This window comes from Scleropages formosus, chromosome 1, assembly GCF_900964775.1.
Source record: "Scleropages formosus chromosome 1, fSclFor1.1, whole genome shotgun sequence".
NCBI lineage: Eukaryota > Metazoa > Chordata > Actinopteri > Osteoglossiformes > Osteoglossidae > Scleropages > Scleropages formosus.
The window spans coordinates 6,782,725-6,804,424 of record NC_041806.1 but is presented as its reverse complement, the minus strand read 5'-3'; the positions used below and the strand labels follow the sequence as shown (position 1 = coordinate 6,804,424).

At 43.5% G+C, this 21,700-nt stretch overlaps 1 protein-coding gene across 4 annotated transcripts in view; it reads left to right on the top strand.

Annotated features, from left to right (window-relative positions):
- The first annotated feature begins 2,287 nt into the window (after nt 1-2,287).
- The window catches only part of LOC108941935 (dedicator of cytokinesis protein 3-like), a 48,794-nt gene continuing 29,381 nt past the window's right edge, over nt 2,288-21,700 (top strand). For 3 of the 4 annotated variants that reach the window (XM_018764864.2, XM_018764863.2, XM_018764862.2), the window contains exons 1-7: nt 2,288-2,449; nt 12,061-12,144; nt 13,171-13,211; nt 13,923-13,978; nt 14,711-14,807; nt 20,023-20,171; nt 21,442-21,526. In XM_018764864.2, coding sequence (XP_018620380.1) covers nt 2,413-2,449; nt 12,061-12,144; nt 13,171-13,211; nt 13,923-13,978; nt 14,711-14,807; nt 20,023-20,171; nt 21,442-21,526 — 549 coding nt within the window. In that variant the 5' untranslated portion in view covers nt 2,288-2,412. Of the gene's footprint in view, nt 2,450-12,060; nt 12,145-13,170; nt 13,212-13,922; nt 13,979-14,710; nt 14,808-16,299; nt 16,379-20,022; nt 20,172-21,441; nt 21,527-21,700 lie in introns of those variants that run through there. The other variant, XM_018764865.2, reaches the window with a different exon arrangement.

The following is a 21,700-nucleotide window of genomic DNA, read 5'->3' as shown; positions in this document are numbered from 1 at the left end:
AAAGGCAATTTGTAGTGCTATGGCATAAAGATTGATACTATATACAGTATTCTCCTACCTTACACAAAGCGATCTTGAAAAGCCCTCAACTAAAGATGTAATTACCATTAATTTCAATGGAAAACATGGACGTATTCCTGAACCCTAAAACGGCCACCTAGTTATGGTAAAATATCCCCATTATCCCATTAAAATGGACACACTTACTTATTAACATTAGTTATCACAACCTAAGATAGCTGTGGTTTACGAAAGTACTCAATACTGTACGACTACCTGCCTGCACTTCAGCCCTCACGCTTTAACACTCCTCGAAAGAACGTTCACGTTGCGAGGGTAAAGACAAGAAAATGAAAACAATTCAAATAAATTCGTACTCACCACACAAGTTGCAGTCCAGTGACCCCCCCCGAGTCCCTGTGTTCTCCTTGTGATCGTCGTCCTTTCCTCCCAAGGTCCAAAGACTGGGTTCATGTAAAGTGGTGCCTCTAAATGGCCCATAGCAGAGGAATGTGTGTGTGTCTGTGTGTTACACTCCTCTGCTTTATACACGGGTAAATGATTTGTTCAGTGTATCTAATGTTGTAAGTTGCCTTGTGGTATCTGTTAAATACTACATAGTCATTGCATAGAAGAAAGGTATCTACTCAATGAGTACATATACATTACTTGAACAACTCAGATGTTACGTGGCATGAAAAATTCTGAACAAGTCCTCAAAAATCAAGAAAACTAAAAACAGGAAACTAAAGCGGGGGTATTAAATAACACTCAAGTTCTTGTAAATCAGATCTCGGGGTATATGGGTTTTTTTCTTTCTTCCCCAAAAGGTTCCTTTCATCCCCTCTCTTAAAAGTTCAAATTAAGTTAATTCATTAATCCATTTGGATATTGTCAGTCACTGTTTGACCAAGGCCGTGTCTTGGAAGCATAATGCACACAGGACGTGAGTCCAACACAACGGGGACACACACACACCCACGCGATAGTCACCAGTTCAGCTGATGCATCTCTTTGGACCGTGGAAAGAAACCTGCAAGAAAACGGAGAACCTGCCCACTCCATAGACGACAAGATGGATTTGAACCCACAGCCAGCACCTTTGAGTGTGATGCAGCTCTATTGTATCATGGAAACAAATTAAGCAGTTGTATGTAAACGATATAAAACACAAAAATGCAGGAAGAATGAAGAAGCACAAATGCGAAGATTAGCACAGCTGTTATTTACCTTTAAATTGTGTGTGTTGCTCAAAGTTCTCTGTGTTGCAGTAACAACAGGTGCGCACTGAGCGAGGCACATCTGCATGCGTTTTAGTTTTCCAGATTCGGTTTTTTTTCCTAGGCTAGGGACTAAAATGAGTGCTAAACTGGGCTCTAGGCTGGGCACTAAACTGGATGCTAAAATGGGCATTAAACTGTTAGCTGAACTGGGATCTAGGCTGAGGATTAAATGAGTGCTAAACTGAGGTCTAGGCTGGGTGTAGAACTGGGTTCTAGGCTGAGCACTAAAATGAGTGCTAAACTGGGCTTTAGGCTGGGGACTAAACTGGGCTTTTAAGCTGGATGCTAAAATGGGCATTAAAATAGCCTCGAGGCTGCTGCGGTGTGTCCCCCACCATCGCCAGAACGGGGAGCAAACAGTTTACCGCAGGGAAAGTAGCAACACCAGTGTAAGGGGCACGCGCGTGGTTACTTCTCTTGCGCACGGACAGGAGCGTCCCTGCGCACGAGCCCCGCGCGCGACCCGGAGCTCGCCGCTTGCGCCGCGGGGGGTGACACGCTATGCTCGCGCTGACGGCCCCCTCCCGGGGTCACGTGACCGCGGCTGTGTAAAAATGGCGCAGCTGGATAATTCTCAATTAGTCGGGAGAAGAGCGGCGCGGTCCTGCGGACGACACCGGGGCCGGCGCACGCGCTGAGCGCGAGACGGGCAGCAGCGGCCGCGTTCGGCCAGTTCCGCTTTCGGCTGAGCCCGTTCCTCCGCATGTACAATCTGACGTAATAGTGTTTTTTTTTTTTTTTTTGTCTTCATAAAAGCGAGTAATGAGAAGGATGAAATATAAATAAATAAAGGGCTCCGGTTCTGCTCGGGGATGCTGACGGTGATGCTGCTGTTGGCGCCTTCGTCGAGTCCGCGCCCGCAGCCGAGTGAAGACACAGAAATTGATACTTGTAAAACCCGGCAGCCCAGTCTGTTTTTTCCGTTTGGTATCCGCAGCCTTTAGTGCTGTTATCCATTTTTTTTTTTTTTTTTTTGTTCGCGCTGTTGTAACGCCAGCGCGCGCTGCCATGGTCGGCGGCTGCTCACGCGGGGGGTCTCCGACAGCAGTAGTGTGACGAGCTCGCGACAACCTGCGAGGAAAAACGGGCGCGTCGGGCTTTTTGTGCGCTTGGATCCGAACCCGAAATCATGTGGATGCCAACAGAGGAGGAGAAATTAGGAGTGGGTAAGTGCGCGGTGTTCTGCCGGGGAGCCGTTTTTTGCCACCACATTCCTTGTTGCATCTATTGTATGTAATGTGCATTTCGGACTCAGAGCCCGAGCCTCCGTCCGCGAGCTCTCGTCTCGCGCAACGCCAGTACTCATGATACTGTGTACACTTTCATCGTTTCAACAGCAAACGAATGTTTCCGCGCTCTTTTGCGCTGTATAATAACGAAATGCAACCTCGTCTTCCGCGCCGGCAAATAATTAGTCACGAATTTTCGCCCAAAAAATGTATTCATGTACTTATAATACCCCCGCACACGCACGGTACACGCAAACGCAGCGCTCCATTAACCGTAGGACTCGAACGGATTTGTTTTTCTTTTTTTTTCTTTTTTTTTTTTGGTAACCAAATAATGAGGGAATTCGATTGGGAAAGCTCACATTCTGCCGTATATATTACAGATAAGCCTTTTAAGGTGTTGAATAGCGTACAGTAAACAGGTCCTCTACGGGAGAACAACGGGAACATGCAGTTCGCGGGTCTGCCGGACGGGGGCGCTAAAACTGCGCGCGACTCCAACAGGTGCGTCAGGTGAGTCAGGGAACTCAGATGCCGCCGCCGCTGTCGCCGCCGCAAATGATCTCAGCGGCCCTTCCAGCTCTTACGTATGGATGGAGCGCGAGTGCCAGTGCATTTCGCGTGGACAGGGGTTCATTTCTTTATATACCGCAGTCATCACTTTTCAGCAGGCACCTATGAGCTGTACATATGGTTTCTGGGTAGGTGGATGCTACTGGTGCATCTTGTCCTTACAATGCAATTTTTCAAGCATTTCTTCAAAATTATAGTAGAGGTCATCTCTCTCTCTTACCACACGTGCATTTTTAAGAAGAAGAGTATTAATGGAGGCAGTTTATCTCATCTTTTAACGGACACCTTCGAGCAAGGTCTTACAGTGCGAGATGGTTAAGTTTACATTGATTTTCCTCGTTTATACCGCGGGTGTTTTTTTACGGTGTCGATTCAGGACAAACGCCTTCGTCGAGGTGACCACGGCGGGAGCGGGATTCGAACCGGGAACCTTGGTGTGATGAGGTGACAGGCCTTACCGTTAACTGCTTTAAATTAGTTTCCATTTGCTGCTGAATCCAAGTTTCACTGTCACAGTTCAATAAAGTTATTGCCACAAAATATAAGATGCAGGGATGCAATGTGCTACATTATATAATAAAATTCTGATCTGAAGGTGGATTTTAAATGGGATGGATGGAGGTAGGCTTTTACCGTGACACTGAAATATCTCTGAAATGGGTTGTTTTTATTTTTGACAGCCCGCAATAGGCGTACCCTCTCACTTTGAACTGAACATCAACAAAAATGTTGAAATATTGGCTATAAATAAACTATTCTGAAATGGGAACTGCTGGATGTAAAAGCAGAGGCCTGTAAGGTAGGGTACTGCGGAATTCCGTCCATACGCTGTCGCAGATAGATCACTTGTGGGAGGAAGACGCGAGGGTGCCGCCATTGATTCGCCTGAGCAGTCTGCTCCATTAAAGGCCATTAAGTGCCATTAAGTCGCCATTTACTCTCGGAAGCAAAGATTGTGGGTGGGAGAGGGATAGGTAACAGTTTTACAGCCCCATCCTGTGGTGTTATGTGGACCAATACAGCAGATGATCTGGAGACTCTGCTGAGGAATGTGAGTTACTGTGGTTGTGTCTTCAGGAATGGCTTTCAAGCATGAGGTTTTGAGTACCTGTGATACTGGTACCAGGCCCACCAAAGCGTCTTTGGTGTTGTGATGGTTTTGCTGGGGTAAGTACGTAGTACCTGAGGCATCGGGGGATCTCTACCAAGTCCAGCCTTCTGTAGCTTGACTACTGAGCACTGCTGACCACTGTCTGTGGTCCTGAAATGAAATCCCTACCGTGTTGCACTGTCCGTAGTGCTGAAACACACTGTACAGTATTGTCTCCTGCAGAGATTGTCTGGAACTGGCGGAGAAGCAGGAGACCCAGATGCCATCCTTACAGCCCAGCTCCTCATGTCAGTGTTCTGGTCAAGTGGGCTTTATCTAGGAGACCTGGTGCGCTCTTTCTGGTGCATACCATCAGCAGGTAGCATGATATTATGTTTAAAGGTTAAGTCCCAGCCGAGTCCAGGCCCCTGTACCTCTGTTGTCGCAACACTACTTGATTTGTTGCAGTAAAATATTCAGCTGCATGAAACTCGGCGCCGTGTAAGTTGTATTTGATAAAAGTGGCTGCTAAGCAACTAAAACATGTTCTGAGAATGTACTGTATAATCAACAGTTGCAGGCACAGATAATAATAGAAGTAGCAGATGCCATTATGAAGAGAAACATTTTCGTGACATATGGACAAAAAGAGTGTCCAATACAAAGACAAAGGTTTTTTTTTTAAATCTTTATTGAACAGCATTAACTATTAATTTTGTACTTTGTAATATACACTTTAAAACAGCGTTTCATAACTAATACAATCGTGCAGCGGAATAATATGTTCTTTATTTGTGATGTGTAGAGCAAAAGCAGCAGTGAAGGACAGTTGGGACCTACCAGGCATTATTTTTGTATTATGAACAGAAAGGTCGTTTATTGGTGTGTTGGTTATTGCCTTCGGTGTTCTTCGGTCTCCCTTCTCAATGATATAAATGGACTTTACTGGAATTTTAAAGACCTCGCTACATTCTTTTAATCTGATTCTTGCAGACAAAGGTTGACGCATGAAGGTTCTTCTTTGTTCCAACAGAATCTAAAGTTGGACACTGCCAATAAAAAAATGTCTCTGTCTGCAGGATCCCTCGGGGAATCTGTGACAGATTACCTTTTATCTCAGAGTTTCAGTCTTCCTTTTTCTTTAAAATCTCACACGTTTCCATGCCAGCGTGCGTTGTACCTCACATGCAGCGAGAGCCGTTTGACCAGTGCATAGTCCGGCTGTTGTTCCGCTTGTCAAAAGCCCTTCAGTGTTAGTGTGGCGAAGCCCACATCTCTGATGGAGATTCTCCTTGCAGCTGCTCAGCCACACAGGCCGTGGGTGGAGCTGCTCAGGCCTGGATGGGACGATGAAACCTTTTCGCAGCAGGGTCATCCAGTTCAATTTACACCCTCATATTCATTTAATTGGATCTGCTTAACATTTAGGAAGAGGAAGTTTATCATAATTCACCCTGAAAAGCCCCCTGTTTTTGATTCATACGTTCCCGATGTACTCAAACGGCCTTAGTATTGATATAACCAAGGCAGGAGAAAGCTGGCAAAGTGTGGCAAAAGTGGTGTGTTCTGTAGGCTCTTTCATTGCTTCATATGTTGTCTTATTTAGGTGGAAGGCATTTATATTATATATATATATTATATACATACATACAGTGTATGTTTGTGTATGTATATTTATTTTTTTCTGTACTAATTCCTATTTATTTATTTACTTATTTACTTATTTGGTTGTTTGTATCAAGTGTCCTTTCTGCTGCTCTTCTTCTGAGGGTTGCCATACAGAATTTCATTATATTGTACACAATGATAATAAAATATCTTATTTTATCTTATCTTTTTAATATATACCATGTAAATGTTGTGTTATAGGTCAGAATGTAAATCATTATCCCATCTGGGTCAGTTACCCATATCATAGTTCATAGCGTCAATTCCGTCAATTATCACTTTTTGTGTATTACTGACAAACCATGTAAAGATGCCATTTGACATTTAACGATTTGGAATTGTATTTGTGGTCATTACATCAGGGTCATCAGTAATTGTACTGTGTTTCATTATAACCAGGGGAATATTTGGTAGAATGTAAGAAATGTGCCCCACATCACTCTTCCCACAAAAGGAGAAACAGATGAAAAAAAATGTCCATCACGATGAGGAAAGTCAAGACACTTGTCTTTTTTTTTTTTTTTTTCCTATGGCATTGGCATCTTTTCAGGTAATCTATTATTCTTTGTTCTTTATTTTTCTGTGCAATGTGTTTCCCTCCACTTGGAAATTAATGTTACCGCTTTTGGAGCAACTCATTATCAACCTGTAGTGTGTCTGCTTGTGCCACGGTTTCCTTTACTGTTTGTTCAGCGTGAGGAAAAAGTAATCCTCAGGTTATTAAAGAATATGTGTATTATAGCAGGCGAAAATAAAGCACATAATAAAACGCACTGGTCTGTTGTATGAAGTTTGGGGACATTCTAAGTGCTTATTTGCATAGTTTTTTTTCTTTTTTTTTCTTATTTGTTTTGTACTCATGATATGCAAATCTCAATATTGGTGTGTGCTAGAATTTTGAAGTTATGGGTAAATTTGGGACAGTTGCTATTACTGGACAGACAACCGTGAGTAGAATAATCTGTTACAAAGCGGTTTAATTTTAATTCACCTTTACTTTTCAGCATTCAGCATGCATCTCTAAGGCTACTTTACTTCTCCTCCCTCTCACATTTCTGCAGTTTCTTAATTACACTGACCTGATTTTTTTTTTTTCTTCCCCCAGTGCCGGCATTAATATGTATGAATAATTAAAGCGGGGTTAAAACAGTTCAATGATAAAGTTTAAAATAGTTAATTATAAGATTTAGTCTATGCGCTACCCTTCTGTGGTGTTAACACATGGCACCAAGGAGGTTTTACTCAGGTTCTATGTATAAAGCAGACAGACATCCAAGCCCAGTGGGAATGGTTTGTGTCCAGAGAATCTTCCAGACTTGTAAAGGAATGGGATTTGTTTATGTCAGCAGATTATATGATAGTTCAAAAACACGAGGGCATTTTTGAACTTATTCATACTGGTGTGAGGTCACTGAAGGCCACAGCAGTCTGCATATTAGTGTGAAATCTGTGATCCAACTCATCTTGGCAGCAGGCGTCTCAGTGCTGCTATATGTGGATCGCTGCCCTTCCATCATATGACCTTGTGTTCATTCAAGGGACGGATTAGACTTTTGTGTTTTGTGCATTTTCGTCTTTCGTTGAGTGCTGGTTTCTTCATTTTCATACTGTTCCAAATTTCAAAGCTACCGTTAACGGTATGTTTGCAGTTGACGCACAGAGCTGAGCCTTACGTACATATTTTCTGCAGAGTGTGCTCATTGCTCATGACTATCCGCAGCCCCAACTGTGCAGAAGGAGAAAGGCTCCCTTTGGGAGTCGGTAAGATGAGAACTATCCTGCGGGAAGCAGAGTGAGGGACACCCACGGCAGGAACTGGAAGATATATTTCTGTATATCTTCTAGATATATTTTCTGGTCAAAACCATTGAGGACTTTATAGAAACTGGAGACCAAGAACTGCTAATCTTCTCTCGGTTACTCAATCCTAACAAAGCTTCTCAGGGGACAATGAAACATCTACACATTTCTGAAGTAGTCTGTCGAGAGACAGCAGAACGTCTACGCAATTCTGAAGGTGTCTGTTTGGGGACCGTAGAACCGGTTACGCATTTTGCGAAGAGTTTTGTCACAGGAATCACTGTGTGATCGCCACATACGTTCGCCGTGTACGTTACTCTGGAAGACAATTTCGGATTAATAAAACGAACGAATGCAGAACTGCAGGGGAGTCTGATTAGGGAATGCGGGACTTTCTTGTCCTCTTGCCGTCTTATTATGGATGTGGACTCAATTTGGCGTCAAAGACTAGTTTGGTTAGAAAAGCTGTCCCCTGCCATTAAGGCAAAAGTGCTCTTAACGTAAAGTCGGAATGAACCCAACTCATCGAACGTAGTTTTATGCTACTTTCAGTGTATCAGCAGCGATGGTGGTCTTACTTGCCCAGTAACCTTCTAAATGTACATCAGTGTCATACAAGAGGGATGTACCTCAGGGGTGCTGCAGGAGGAGATTTGGGTGAGCTGAGGAAGGTGTGACCGCTCGTGATTATTTCCTTATGGGAAAAAGGGTTCGGAAATTGCCAGCATTTCTCAAAGACCTCTTCTGGAGGTGCTATCGCTTGTTCAAAGTGTAATGTCAGAGTATGGACTATTTTATTTCGTTTTTTTTTTTTCCCTACAGTTTGGGAGAATTTTCCAGTGAGCTTGTAGTTAGATGAGGCCGCGTCAATTAGTGGGGATCTTCTCAGATCTTTTTAAAGAGAGAGGGGCTTTACCGTGTTCTGAGTGCAGAGACACAGATGTGTTTGCTTTATTTAAGTTGTGCTATTTCATTGCCAGAGTGTGTTGCCTGTTAAATGTACTGCAGAAACATCACAGAATCAGATTTTCTGAACTGCTTGTCCCATACGGGGTCACGGGGAACCAGAGCCTAACCCGGCCTCTCAGGGCGTAAGGCTGGAGGGGACGCACCCAGGATGGGACACCAGTCCGTCGCAAGGCACCCCAAGCGGGACACGAACCCCAGACCCACTGGAGAGCAGGACCCGGTCCAACCCACCGCGCCACCGCGCCCCCCTTAGTCGCATTATTCATCTGATATTCGGCTGTAGAAGAAGAATAGACGGGTTTCACGTTCCGTTTGCTGCGTGTGAGTAGAGGTTCAAGAATGGACTATCATTGCAAGGGTCTGCTTGTCCCTGCAGTTTTATAAATGAAATGTCTGATTAATTATTAAATTATTAATATTTAAATTAAGCAGGTAACCAATAGCGTACAATTGAGGAACTGAAGCGAAAGGAAATTTCTGTGAAATACCGAAATATTGAGTCTTGTTTTTGGAGAACAAATTGACCATAGTTTGGGTCCAAATGTGTTGTTCTATTTCTCTGGTGGTTTACGTGGTTATTGTTCAAAACTTGGCCTTAACTGGGAAAAGAGAAAAGATTTTGTAGATTTAATTAAGTAATCTGCTGCACTATCGGTCTCTCTTGGGGTTTTTCAGACCACAGTTATTCAGCCTGTGGGGTTTCCTGACTGTAATTGTCCCTGTTATTCTGGCCCCACGGGACACATGAGAACAGTTCATGTGTGTAATTTAGAATTAGCCCATTGGTGTGGCTTCGATGGGAGGAGACCATCTGGATCAGAGGGCTGTCAGTCCTTGTCTCCACAGTTTGAGGAGAGAGAGAGAGAGAGAGAGAGAGACCTAACTGAGCTGAGCAACCACCCCAAGCTCCCCCACTAAGAGAGCTTCCCCAAATGAGAGCTGTGCTGTGGAGAGGATGCAAAGAGGAGACCGGGGTCTAGGGAAGAGGAGCTGAGAGGAACCAGGTTCGTTTAGTGCAGTAGACGCATGGGGAGGGGGCGGTGAAGGTCACCGAGTCCAAAGAGTAGCCAGGATGACAAACAGGAGCAGCGAGAGCCTGTGGACTTGCGTGAAGGAAGGTGTCCAGCTCATTTAGAGGAGCGCTAAGGAGTCAGGCTCACAGTTATATGGAATTTGCTTGAAATCCATCAATCTAGTGGAGATACAAATAATGATGTATGATCAATCAACATTATGGATTTTGCCCAAGTAATATTAAGTTCTTGAAAACGGAACTCAATGGTCATACGTCTGACAGCATGGAACTTATAATTAAACAGAGGTATATATTTTGCCCCCGGAAAAGCTTATCAGGAGACATGCTAAACTCATGAAACCCACCAGGACAAATAATATATGTTTTTTTTCTTTTTTTAAACCGTTTGCAGAAAACTGAGTAATGGTGGTCCTGAGTCATGCCCAGTATTCTCAGTATCGTATCGGAATTGTCACAGTAAACTTGTCCACGTAGGAAGCGGAATCACTAAATTTACAAAAATTCACTGTGAAGATAACAAATCACACTTTTAGGCTTGAGGTCAGTATCTGTGTGTTTAAATTACAAATCAGCCTCCAGCATTCATCATATTATTTGGCAGCGGCTGCACATCGCTCCAGGCAGAGTATCGATACATACAGAATATGGAGGTGTACAGCAATGAAGATTTTCCATATCTTTTTTTTTTTTTTTTTTTTTTGTCTCCGAGAGGCACCAGCTGTCACCATGGCTGGCATTTTGATCACGATTTCTGGTTTTCTCACAAACCTCGAACACTTCAATACTCTACTGCATGTGTGGTAATATGAGGGGAAAAAAGTGCATGTGGGAGGGGGGGCTATAATTAGCCATTTGGAGTTGGCTACATCTATGCATGAGTGTGATGCATCCCTCTGTAAGATGAAATGCCGCTTTTATTTCTGACTGCTCTAAAGACACCGTGTACGGTCGCTAACACGACTGCTCTTTGTTACAGCTTTCAGACCAAGTGGTGTTGACAATAGGAGCAGTTTTATCTGAAGTGCATATTGTAATACATTTCCTAAATGAAATGGCATTTTTTTTTTTTTTTTTTTTTGGAATTTAATTTACGTTTTGTTTATTAAATGGGTTCTGAGGACGGTAGGCAATTTTATAAAGGCGTTAGGCTACAGTGGCTGTGATGAAATGCAAACAAGTTTTAATTTGTTTAATCTCCCTGCAATAAGTCAGTTGACTGAGCTTGCAGTAGCGAAATATAGCTTAAATATACTTGGGGGGGGGGCATTTTTAAACTTTTGGTACTTGGAGAGAATGTGCCCCATTTATAAGCAAATTATATTTCCACTGTTATTTTTTAAATTTACTTTTCTAGTCGTTAATAATTCAAATTGTTTTTGGTTCACCGCGACACCACTCAGCTCACACTTTCTCTTCAGAAGCTCTTCTGTGATTTGGCTGAAGAACATATTAGTTACATAATAAATATGCTACTGTGACCGGCTACGGTGGGAATACGACACAAGCGTCATAGCGTAAAAATATTTGTGGTACAGTAGAATTAGTTTTCCGCTTTAGGCTGTCACAAGTATGGTCATTAAATATCACAGCATTTTTCTGGAAAGTATATTAACCTCATCGCAAAATACGTGCAAGTATGTATAATTAATAATAAGTTCAACTCATTTCATGCAGAATAGGACCGTCAGACATACGCGTTTCCTTAAATAAAGTGGTCGCTGAATTGGAAATGGAGTTGCTAAAATAAAACGGTAATGAAAAAATAGAAAATTTTAGTTTTTTACTAGTTTTACTAGTGATTCCTCTGCGTTTTTGAAGTATACAGAATATATTGGAAAGGATTCTCTAAAGTATCTTCCGTGTTTTCACACCAAGTTTCCAGGACAACTTCTGTAGCCACTGCAGCGCAGTTTCCACCAGCATATATTATTATATACAGTTACATTAGTTTACGAGACACTTATTATACGAAGTGGTCTTGTATTGAATCACGTTAGTCTTACATTGAGCCTTTAAGGAATAACATTGATTTCCAAAACAGTCTTAACTGCATTGCTGGAAAACTGAGTTTTATCCTACTTGTATGCTTTTTAAAAATGCAGTGTTTTTGCCCCTGCGGCGTACACACTCTTATTAAAAATCTGGCCCAAGTGCCAAAGAGGTGCACCTTTTACCCTGTAGCAGTGTTAACATTTCCCCACCTGGACGGGATTTGGCTCATAAAGTTGCGTGCAGCGCAGTGAGGTTGTTCGCAAGCACCGCAGGCTTGCGTGTTCAGTCACCACGCCACCAAACCTACTAGTTACCACCTTCATTCCGCTCACAGCCGCTAACTGGCAGCGCGGCAGCTCGGCAGCTCCAGGGCTGTGTGACACAACGAACCCGGCGAACTTCTCCCTTTCTCCTCCGCAGTCATCTGCAGCTTCCGTGATGCCGTGTTCCATGGTCTTACGCTGGAGATAGGAGAGACCGTCCAGATTCTGGAGAAGACTGAAGGTGAGACGCAGCCGAGTGCGTATCCTTGTTATTGCACCACCTCCGGTTGACTCGGCACACGGTGCGTATGGGCGGGCTTATTATGAGCCCAGGACTGGCTTCTGTGAAGTATTCTTTAAATACAAAATTAAAACCGATCCAAAGCAGGCAATTGTAAAAGCAGCAGTGGTTCTAATTACTTACAATTTTGGAATTCAGTTGTTAAAATGAATGGGTTTTTTTTTTTTTTAACTTAAAGCTTCATGATCTGCCAGTTGAGTCCTGTTTATGGACAATGTACCAGCAATAAAGGAAAATACAGAAAATAAATTGGCAAAACTATGCAACTGTGGTCCTGAAAGAAAAAGTTGAGGTTGTGCAGAGATTTTTTTTTTTAAATTTAAATTTATGACAACTAATTTTGTCGTTTAGTGGGTTCACTAAAAATGGATCACTACGGTACTCACACACACACTGAAGCTGTTTGTCCTGAGCGGGGTCACGGCACAAACCAGAGCATAACCCGGCAGCACAGGGCGCAAGGCTGGAGGGGGAGGGGACACACCCAGGACGGGACGCCAGTCCATCGCAAGGCACCCCAAGTGGGACTCAAACCCCCGACCCACCAGAAAGCAGACACAGGCCAAATCTGCCGCGCCACCGCGCCCCCTCGCTACGGTTCTGCGCACTTCATTCTGCAAAGAGCACAAGACCACTCCAGGAACCAGGTTTCCAGGAATAGGGCTGCTTAGTGTTGAAAATCTCCAGGTCTGTTTCCCACAGTAAGAAATGAAATCCCTTTGAGAAGAAAGAGATCCATGTTCAGCTGGAAACCTTCTGTGTTGTGCTGTGGCCATTTGAGGATCCGCACTTGTAGAACCGTGTAAAAGGCAGCCTGAAAGCGAACGTCAGGCAGATGAAATTTTTGCTCCCATTTCACCCTCCTGTAAGATTTCCAGGACTAGAAAGTCCTGTTTATGAATTCAGCGCAGGAGACATCAGTGACAAATGGCAGTGCGGTAATGCTCCTGCTTCCCTCTTCTCCAGAATGGTACAGAGGATTTTCCACCAAGAAGCCCACAGTCAAGGTGAGCAGAATAATGTCTTCTGCTTTATCTGAAATACATGCCTTTGCAGAAACACTGGCTTGGAAGGGCAGAAGGAGAAATGTGCAAGTAGTAAAAAGTCCCAGTTGTTGGGAGCGAGGGCAGTCTCAGGTTCATAAGGCTTTATCCCTAAGGAGCTGTGTGGTCTAACCCAGTAGGGGGGCTTTTTGAACCGTGAGTGTGCTCCTGTGATACTTGCCTGCTGCATTCAGTATTTTGACAGGGTGAGTTTTTATGCTTTGCTTACAAAGGAAAGCCTCAAGAAGGCTCATTTAATTTTGTTTTTATGTCTGTGTCTATTGAGTCAAATGCAGCTGTTTTAAACGGCGAATGTGTCACACATAGAGCTTATTACAGCCTACAGCTTCAAATGTAATATTTTTAGGAGACAGTGTTACAATTTTAGGAAGAGCGACACAGTATCTGCAATCTCTTTGAATTCCAATTTGCAGTGATTTACAGTCTATACTTGCATACCCTAAATGTATTTCTTTTTCAGTAAAACAGCTGAAAACAGGATTGACTGCCTCTGGGCTAAGGGAAGAGAGAAACTCAAAATACTGTTTTACTTATACAACAGATGTACTTTCCAAAATTCTCCGAAAGGTCAAGCTTTTATGATTGTGAAAAGAGTAAGGCTGTTTTCCGGCAAGAGTGTAAGAAATCAAGTGCTGTTCCTGTTTATTTCTGCAGGGAATCTTCCCGGCGAGCTATATCCATTTAAAGAAAGCGATTGTAACCAACAGAGGGTAAGTACCTTCAACTGAAATACCAGGCTTTAGACAATGGGGTGATGAATGGAGTGACCATCTGAGAATACAGGCACATTTGGCTTCTTACTCCTAGACATGACAAATCATATGTCGGGGACCTAACTTGGAGTCCGATATGATCCAATAACTGCCATTAAATGATTCCACCACTATTTCTCTACTAATGGCGATTCTTCGACAGCTGGCCCTCCGTTTCATCTATACTCCTTAGGGAATTTATGAGTGACTGTCTGTATTGGTTCAAGAAATAAAGTAGACATTTTTTACATTTAGACATTTAACAAAAAAATTAAGCAAAGGATCCTCAGCATGCGAATTGAAAATGTTAATTGTATTACTTCCAAGCTGCTCTGGAGGAAACATTTACAACTGTTCATTACCCATCGCTGGCCATCTTTGGATATAGATACAAATGAGACTGTGTTGGTGTCTACTATACAATGAATGGCACGTATTTTGGAACAGTCTGCCTTGAATTAGTCTCAGCACCCTAAGTTAAGGTGGTATCCTTCTAAATCAAAGAAAAACATGTTTTTACTTTATATATCTTTATATACTGTATATGTTTATATATACACACACACACACACATACACATTGTGTTTCTGTTCCTGTTACTAGAACTATACTGAGTAATTTTTCATTGGGGTGATGGAGTAGTTTATTTTTATTTTCCTGGAGTGGTTAATAGTTGTTTTTTCAACGTAGACCAAATGAGACGGTTGTGCCTCTGGAAGACCCCATCGTCACAGAGGTGACCACAACTCTTCAAGAGTGGGCGGTCTTGTGGAAGCAGCTGTATGTGGTGAGCACCTCTTTTCGCCTGTTCCTGCTGGTCTGTGGAAGGGTTCCCGCTGCCGAGGCACAAGATCGCCTTCGTCGCGAACTGAGCGGGCATGGCTGATGCAGACTAATAAATGTTAAATGGTGAAGCCAACGTGGTGGCCTGAACTGTGGAATGCAGTTGCAGATAACAAGGCCCTGGCTTCGGAGACATTGCGTACGAAGATGATGAGAAACAAGCTTCAGAACGCTCTGATTAAAGTGTCGTAATCACATGGCCTCTCGCAAGGGAGACAGACGAGCAGTTGGGGTGGATTATGGGAGTCTTTGGTCTGCTTTTCCGAGCGGCATTGTCTCTTTGCTGGTCTCTGACAATGAATAAAAATAATGGGATCAGCAGTGGAATTTGGTTCCCTCATGGGGATCTAATAGTCCAACGGAAGAGACAGTAGTTGCCATATCGGTGCTATTCATTTATCCCTATCACCTGATATTTTTTGCATGGTCAGAGCAGCTGTGCGTAACCTCAGAGGGGGTTTGACCTGGCAGTTTTGAGTTTATTCTGACCTCCTGCTGCCTCCTAGGATGTAGAGGTTTGTGGAGCCAAGCTGGTATCCCTGATAGTCCCTTTGTACCCCAGCCTGCATGGTTTTGTGGTAAGGAAGCTCGCTGCCAACACTGCTGTCCTGCTGGTTCATTTCCGTTCAGTTCATAGCGGTTTCACAATTTGACAGAAATATAAACGAAAGATGAAAGAGTCAGTACTGTATTCAAACAGGTTAAGAACCGTTTTAGCTTCCTGAGCCCCTTATTTTGTTAAAATTAATGCATTTTGAATACTTTTGATCAGCCGTTTCAGTTTTTTTAAATCGAGTTTAAATGAGCAAATTCACCAACTATGTTACCTGCAAATGTTCAGGGTCAAGGCGGTCCCCTTTGTTGGAATTTCACATTGTTCCGCGGAGTTCGGAAAGTCAGATTCAAGCTTACAGAGGGTCTTGTGTCGTCAGTCGTTGTCCCCCTGCTCTCGACAGCGCAGCCGCCCGAGGACGTGAAGCAGGCGGCCTCTAGGATTCTGCTGTGGATGAGAAAACAGTGCTACTTGCAACAGCTAAAGCTGGGTTTGTTCATTTTGCTGTTACAATACCTTTTATCCAGGTCAGTGAAGAGTGTTTGGAGGAGATGGGAGGTATGGCACAGCATGTGTGATTGGCACCACTTCCCACCAATGGCATGTTCCCAGGGCTCTCTGCAGTGCTGCCACTGACACAGCGGGGGAGACTGTGTGGGCAGGCTGGTGAAGGCTCCACACAATGGCAGTTAGGTAACTGCAGCGCACAGATTGAGGGAGAGAAGCACACAGAAGATGCTGCTGCTTTCCTGGCTATACGTTGCAGAGAGAAGCCCTCACAGAGGAATGGGCTGAGGATGAGATTCAGGGCGGAAGGAGCAAACTGACGGACTTTACGGCAAGATCAGAGAGTTCTTCCGAAGGTGGTTATTTCCCTTCATCTGGTCACAATCCCATACATTCAGCAAATTGAATAGAGCATAAAGGGTGCTTTGGATTTGGAAGAAAATCACCATGAGACTGTAAGTACTGTAGGATATTTCCATGCCGGACCAAGGGTGTTGCGAATGAGAGGTGTGCTGTCAGGCCAAAGTGAGATAATCTGTTAGAGAAACCTGCAGTTGCCCTTTCTTTTTGGGATGTGGGCGGTGGGGGCTGTTCACCTCCTTAAAATAGTACGTAGAGCTTTGATGTGCAGTGCGCTTAGAACAATGACTGTTTTGTATTTATCGACCAAGCCCCTTCATTGGCCCACTAAGTCTGTTTGAGATCTAAATCAAGTGCAGCACATTAATGTTCTGAATTTGTACAAATGTAGTTTCAGATATACAGCTGTGGGAGTGAGCTCAAGGAATTTATTTCACATGTTGCTTTGACAGCCTTTTGGGCCTGTCTGGATCCCAATGAAATCCAGAAAGCAGAGTAAAATGTAAGACAATCTGTGAAGACCTTTCAATAGAGTGAAGCTGTCATTCATTGTAGTTATACATTCATTTTCTAAACCACTTTTCTAATCCATTTTCTAAACCACCAAACCACCACTGCCTAGGTGAGGGTTGCATTATTAATTGCATGTAAAGGGCATTTTTGTGTACTGACTATCCATCATGGCATCTGTGCCGAGGGTTCTTGTCAAGGCTTTTTCTGCTTCTGAGTATTTTATTTCACCTGAATTTGTGGACTTTACAGACACAGCTGAAGAGAACATTAACAGGACTGTTTTTTCTAGGGTCAACGTCTACTGAACGACACTGTTCATTTTTCTGAGATGCTGTCGGTAAAGTTTACACATTGTATAAAGGGATTGTCTAAGATCCTAGCATCCTAAGTCAACAGTAAGCACAGCTTAGCAGGTAGTTGCTCTATGACACGCCGAGAGAGTGCAAGGTGAGTGGTGCAGGCCAACACGTGCGGAATTGTGGTCAAGCTTGCTTGCAGGTCTTGATGCATAGATAGCTGGTAGCATGGTAGTTAGAGCTGCTCCCTTTAGACCCAAAAAGGCTTCAGGCTTGAATGCCCATCTGTAGTAGTGTTGAGCAAGGTACTTATCCTAAAATGTTCCAATGAAAAATACCATACTGTATAAATGAGTAAATAATTGCAGGTAGCTTAACACTGTAAGTCGCCTTGGAGGGAAGGGTCGGTTACGTAAATAAATGTAAGTGGCCCGGGGTTGGCTCATGCGCACCACACGGTACCCTTAAAAACAGTAGGGGCGTCTCTAGAGGGTGTCAGGTACATCTAGTGCTGAGCATTTCCCTACCTTTGCTGATGTTACAACTGTTAATCATGTTTTCCTGCATTTTCCTATGTGTATTTACTTGTAAAGTATGTTATTTAGTCGTCAGCAACAGGTGACGTAATGTTGCGATGGAAAGGTCAGGGTTTGAGTCCCTACTACACTGTAGTATCCCAGAGCAAGGCACTTACCTTTATTTCATAGCAGGAAACATTTTGCTGTATAAATTGGTAAATACTTGTGAGTTGCTCACTATACAAACCAAACATTATAAGGTGCCTTGGAGGAATGTGTCAGCCGAATGATTAAACGTAAAGAAATGCTTATTCAAGGAGAACTTCTGTGTGAATAACATTGAATAACATTTCAGGGGATAGGCACAGCTAGTCATGTAGTGGTTCGAGCTGCTGCCTGTGGGCCTGAATGTTGCAGGTTTGAATCCTACCTCCAGCAGAGGTACCCTTGAGGAAGGTAAAAAAAATTACCCAGCTGTGTAAATGGGTAAATGATTGTACTTAACATTGTAAGTTGCTTCTGAGATAAGCATCAGCTAAACAAATAACATTTCCAGAAACTGGATGGCTTTTTTATTTCGGCTGAGCCGATAGCGCGGTATATTTTACCCGAGATATTTTTCTACGCGGGCGTGCGTTCTTGGGTGTCTTAATGGCATGTAATGTGAAAATTAATGCTGGAATCAGTTGGCTGAGGCATTCTTTGCAGGTGAAGGGTGAGCTCTACAGCTCAGATAACAGGTCTAATTGGAGTCATGAAGCTCCCGGTCACGTTGTTCTGCTAAAGGAGGGAGGCGGACCTCAGCTTTGCTGCCCCTACAACATATTCCCAAAGTACTTTTTTGCATTGTGGCAGGCAAAAAGGTGCCCTGCTCCTTCTACTTGGCAACCAGTGGCTTTGTGAAAAGGCGCCTGGGTTCTTATAGGGGTGTGAATCAAAGGAGAAGACGTCAGCTGTTTTCCTGCTTTCTCGCAGGAAGGGGAATCTTTGCAGAAGGATGAGTGAAAAGCGATTGTGATTGCAGTGCATCGCAGTGGCCCCGCGTAACACTTGGCTAGTTTTGTGGCTCCAAATCAGCTCAGGATAAGATAATACAATAATTGTGAAGCATCATGCAACTGCTGTAATGACCTCAGCTCTGTATGCCGTTCCACTTCACCATATGCGGAAATCGCTGTCCATTGTCAATGGGGTGCCGAAACCTGTACAACTTGCAACATTCCTGTAAGAATTTCTCTCTTGGGTTCCCTCTCTGATTGGTCTATGTCATATTTGCAGAAACTCCAATTTGTTCAATTAAACTTACCTTAGGTTTCATATGAGGAAGGTCGTATTTTACACTAGTATTACAAACCTAGCTCTAGATTGTGAGAACCAGAATACGTGCTGGTTTTTGTTCAGCCTGAGCTTCAGATGGCTTTCAGCGAAGTATTTTGTTGAATAATACATCTCTTACGTGGCGTTTCATGTGCAGTTAGGGTTTTAATTAGAAGTTACTGTGAAACAAGGACTTACCGTGGTGCACCGATGCTGTACGGTCTAGGAGAGCTCATTTCCTGTGTTTCCCGTATCTTGGATGTCTGCAGTGTGCGGCAATACAATTTGTGACTGATGGCTCATAGTTATGGCCTATGTGGCAGAGCACTGTCAAAATGAATTAGTGCTCCATCTGCCTGACATCAGGCTGCGAGTGCAGGACTCTGGGATATACTGGTTTTGTCTCTCGAAAACTCCACAATGCTGCGTCTCATTCTGAAGACGGCGAAGCCGTGAGTCAGTCGAATTGCAGCGGCACTGTGAGTCACTCTAAACACTGCAACCCTGTGAGTCACTCTGTACATCACGAAGATGAGGCCAAGGGTATTTAAGGATGTGAATTTCTTTCCACCTTTCTTGCACGTTCAAGTCCCGAGAGGGCAGCTCTTATACCTTCGTACGTTTTCGGGAAAATAATTTCTGATTTGTGCTAAATCGTCCATGATTGCATGATTGCGTTGTTCTGGAGAAATTCGTCTTGACAGGAGAACAAATACCGATACTGCTGAACACCTTATTTTTCAGTCGGCTTGATATTTAACCGTTGCTCTCACCGGCTTGTGCCTACGAAGGCAAGGAGACGTGGTGTGTTCAATGACATGCAGGTGCACAGAAGCCAAAAATAAAGATGACTGATCATTAGAACTGCAGTTCCAGCCTTTGCCAGATGTAATTATATATATTATAGCACAGAATGTTCATATGGTACAAAGAATATGCAGGCGAATACACGGACGGAGGAGATTGGTTGAAAGAACGATAACACCGCAACGTATGTCAGTTTCCTTGAAAGCCGTTTCTTTTCACGAGAACTCGGCTTATATTCACGTACAGTCGACACGATATGTAAAGAGAGGTACTTTTCACTTTCTGCAGAAGCACAAGACTGACCTCTTCTTCAAGCTGCGGCATGTTATGAACGAGCTGATTGACCTGCGGCGGCAGCTGTTATCCGGCCACCTGACGCAGGATCAGGTTCGAGAAGTCAAAAGACACACCACCATCCGGCTGGACTGGGGAAACGAGTAAGAGATTGATAACTACCTTCTGCTTTAATACATGCGTTTTCTTGGGATGCTGCCATTTGCCAAGATTTGAATTAACCTAGAGAAAAATAACATTGACGAATGTTCTCGTCTTCAACCACTTCACTTACAGAAACACATGAGCATTGGAAAAGCACCCCTGAATGTCAGAATTTTCTCCCTTTCATGAACATGTGTGCTCTGTAAATTTAGTTGGATAAGCCCTGTTTCAGCTGTCATCTGCTCTCTTAGGTGGAAACAAAGAAAAAAATTTAGAAGAAACTCTTAGGAAAACCTCCTTATGCTTAGGTGGTCCTCAGATCAAGTTAATTTGTGTTACAGAGGGCAACAAACCCTTATTCTCACTCATTTTTTTTTTTTTTTTATTTCTCAAAAACAGACATTAGAGATCACACTGATTCAAAAATGAGGATGCCTTCTTTTCTTAGAGTGAAAAGAACATGGTCACGTACAACGATTTTCTTGACGGACTCGCGGACCGAGCAATTTAGCCGAACGATTTTAACACGATTTAAATCACGTCAGACTGAACAAGTCAGCTGAGGACAATAACTTGGTTTATGTCCTGAAAACTTTAGTGGAATTCAGTGCGTTGGGTTGCGCTTGCCGTGGATTGAGGCAGAAAGGACCGTGGCGCAGTCTAGGATTGCTGCAAGTGCTCTCTAAGGAAGCCGTAAGCATAACGTTTGTACAGGGTTCTACAGGTGTTCGTTTCTCAGTCTGGTGATGTGTGACTCTCTACTTTGTTCATAGTACAGGTTTACAGTGAAGAAATGAGCTCATGCAGAAGTAAAAGTTGCGAGGTTACATAATTGTTATTTCTTCTGGATTTGCATTTCTAAGCAAATCAGTTAAACAGCTTAGGGATTGAGTTACGCTTCTAATTCATGACAACCGTGTACGTTATTTGTCACGAAAAGCCCGTACTAGGAACGTGATGGATGGAAGTGCCTGCGAGTCGAGTCTTACTCGTAGCTACCGCTCACTTGGTTTCCAAGGCGAGGGAGGAACGGAAGTGGCTTGCCAGCACCTTCTTCTGTGCGTCTCTGTAGGGTGCAAATACAGGGAGAAACATGCAAACTGCGCACATCCCGAGCTGCACTCGAACCCCACGCCCAGCCAGCAGCTCAGGAGCTGCGAGGCACTGGCTTTACATATTGTGCCACTGTGTCCCGATACCTGGTACAAACAGGATGTCTTATTCCCATTTTTTGTTATTTTCCTCCCACCTCCCTTATTTTGGCTACAGACATCTTGGACTGGACCTTGTACCCAGACAAGAGTTTGTCATGGTGGATGAAGATCAGATCAGTGTTTCTGACCTCTACAAAATGGTAGGTCGACGTGGAACAATTTTTACCGTAATTAGCAAGCCAACGACCGCTGCTTATATGATTTGTGACAAGAATACCAACTCAGTACCTCGTATACAATTAGCCCTGAGTTCTGTTTAACAGCCCAGTACACATGGGGCATAAATTAGTGAAGGAGAAAGAAGCAGCGCTTTG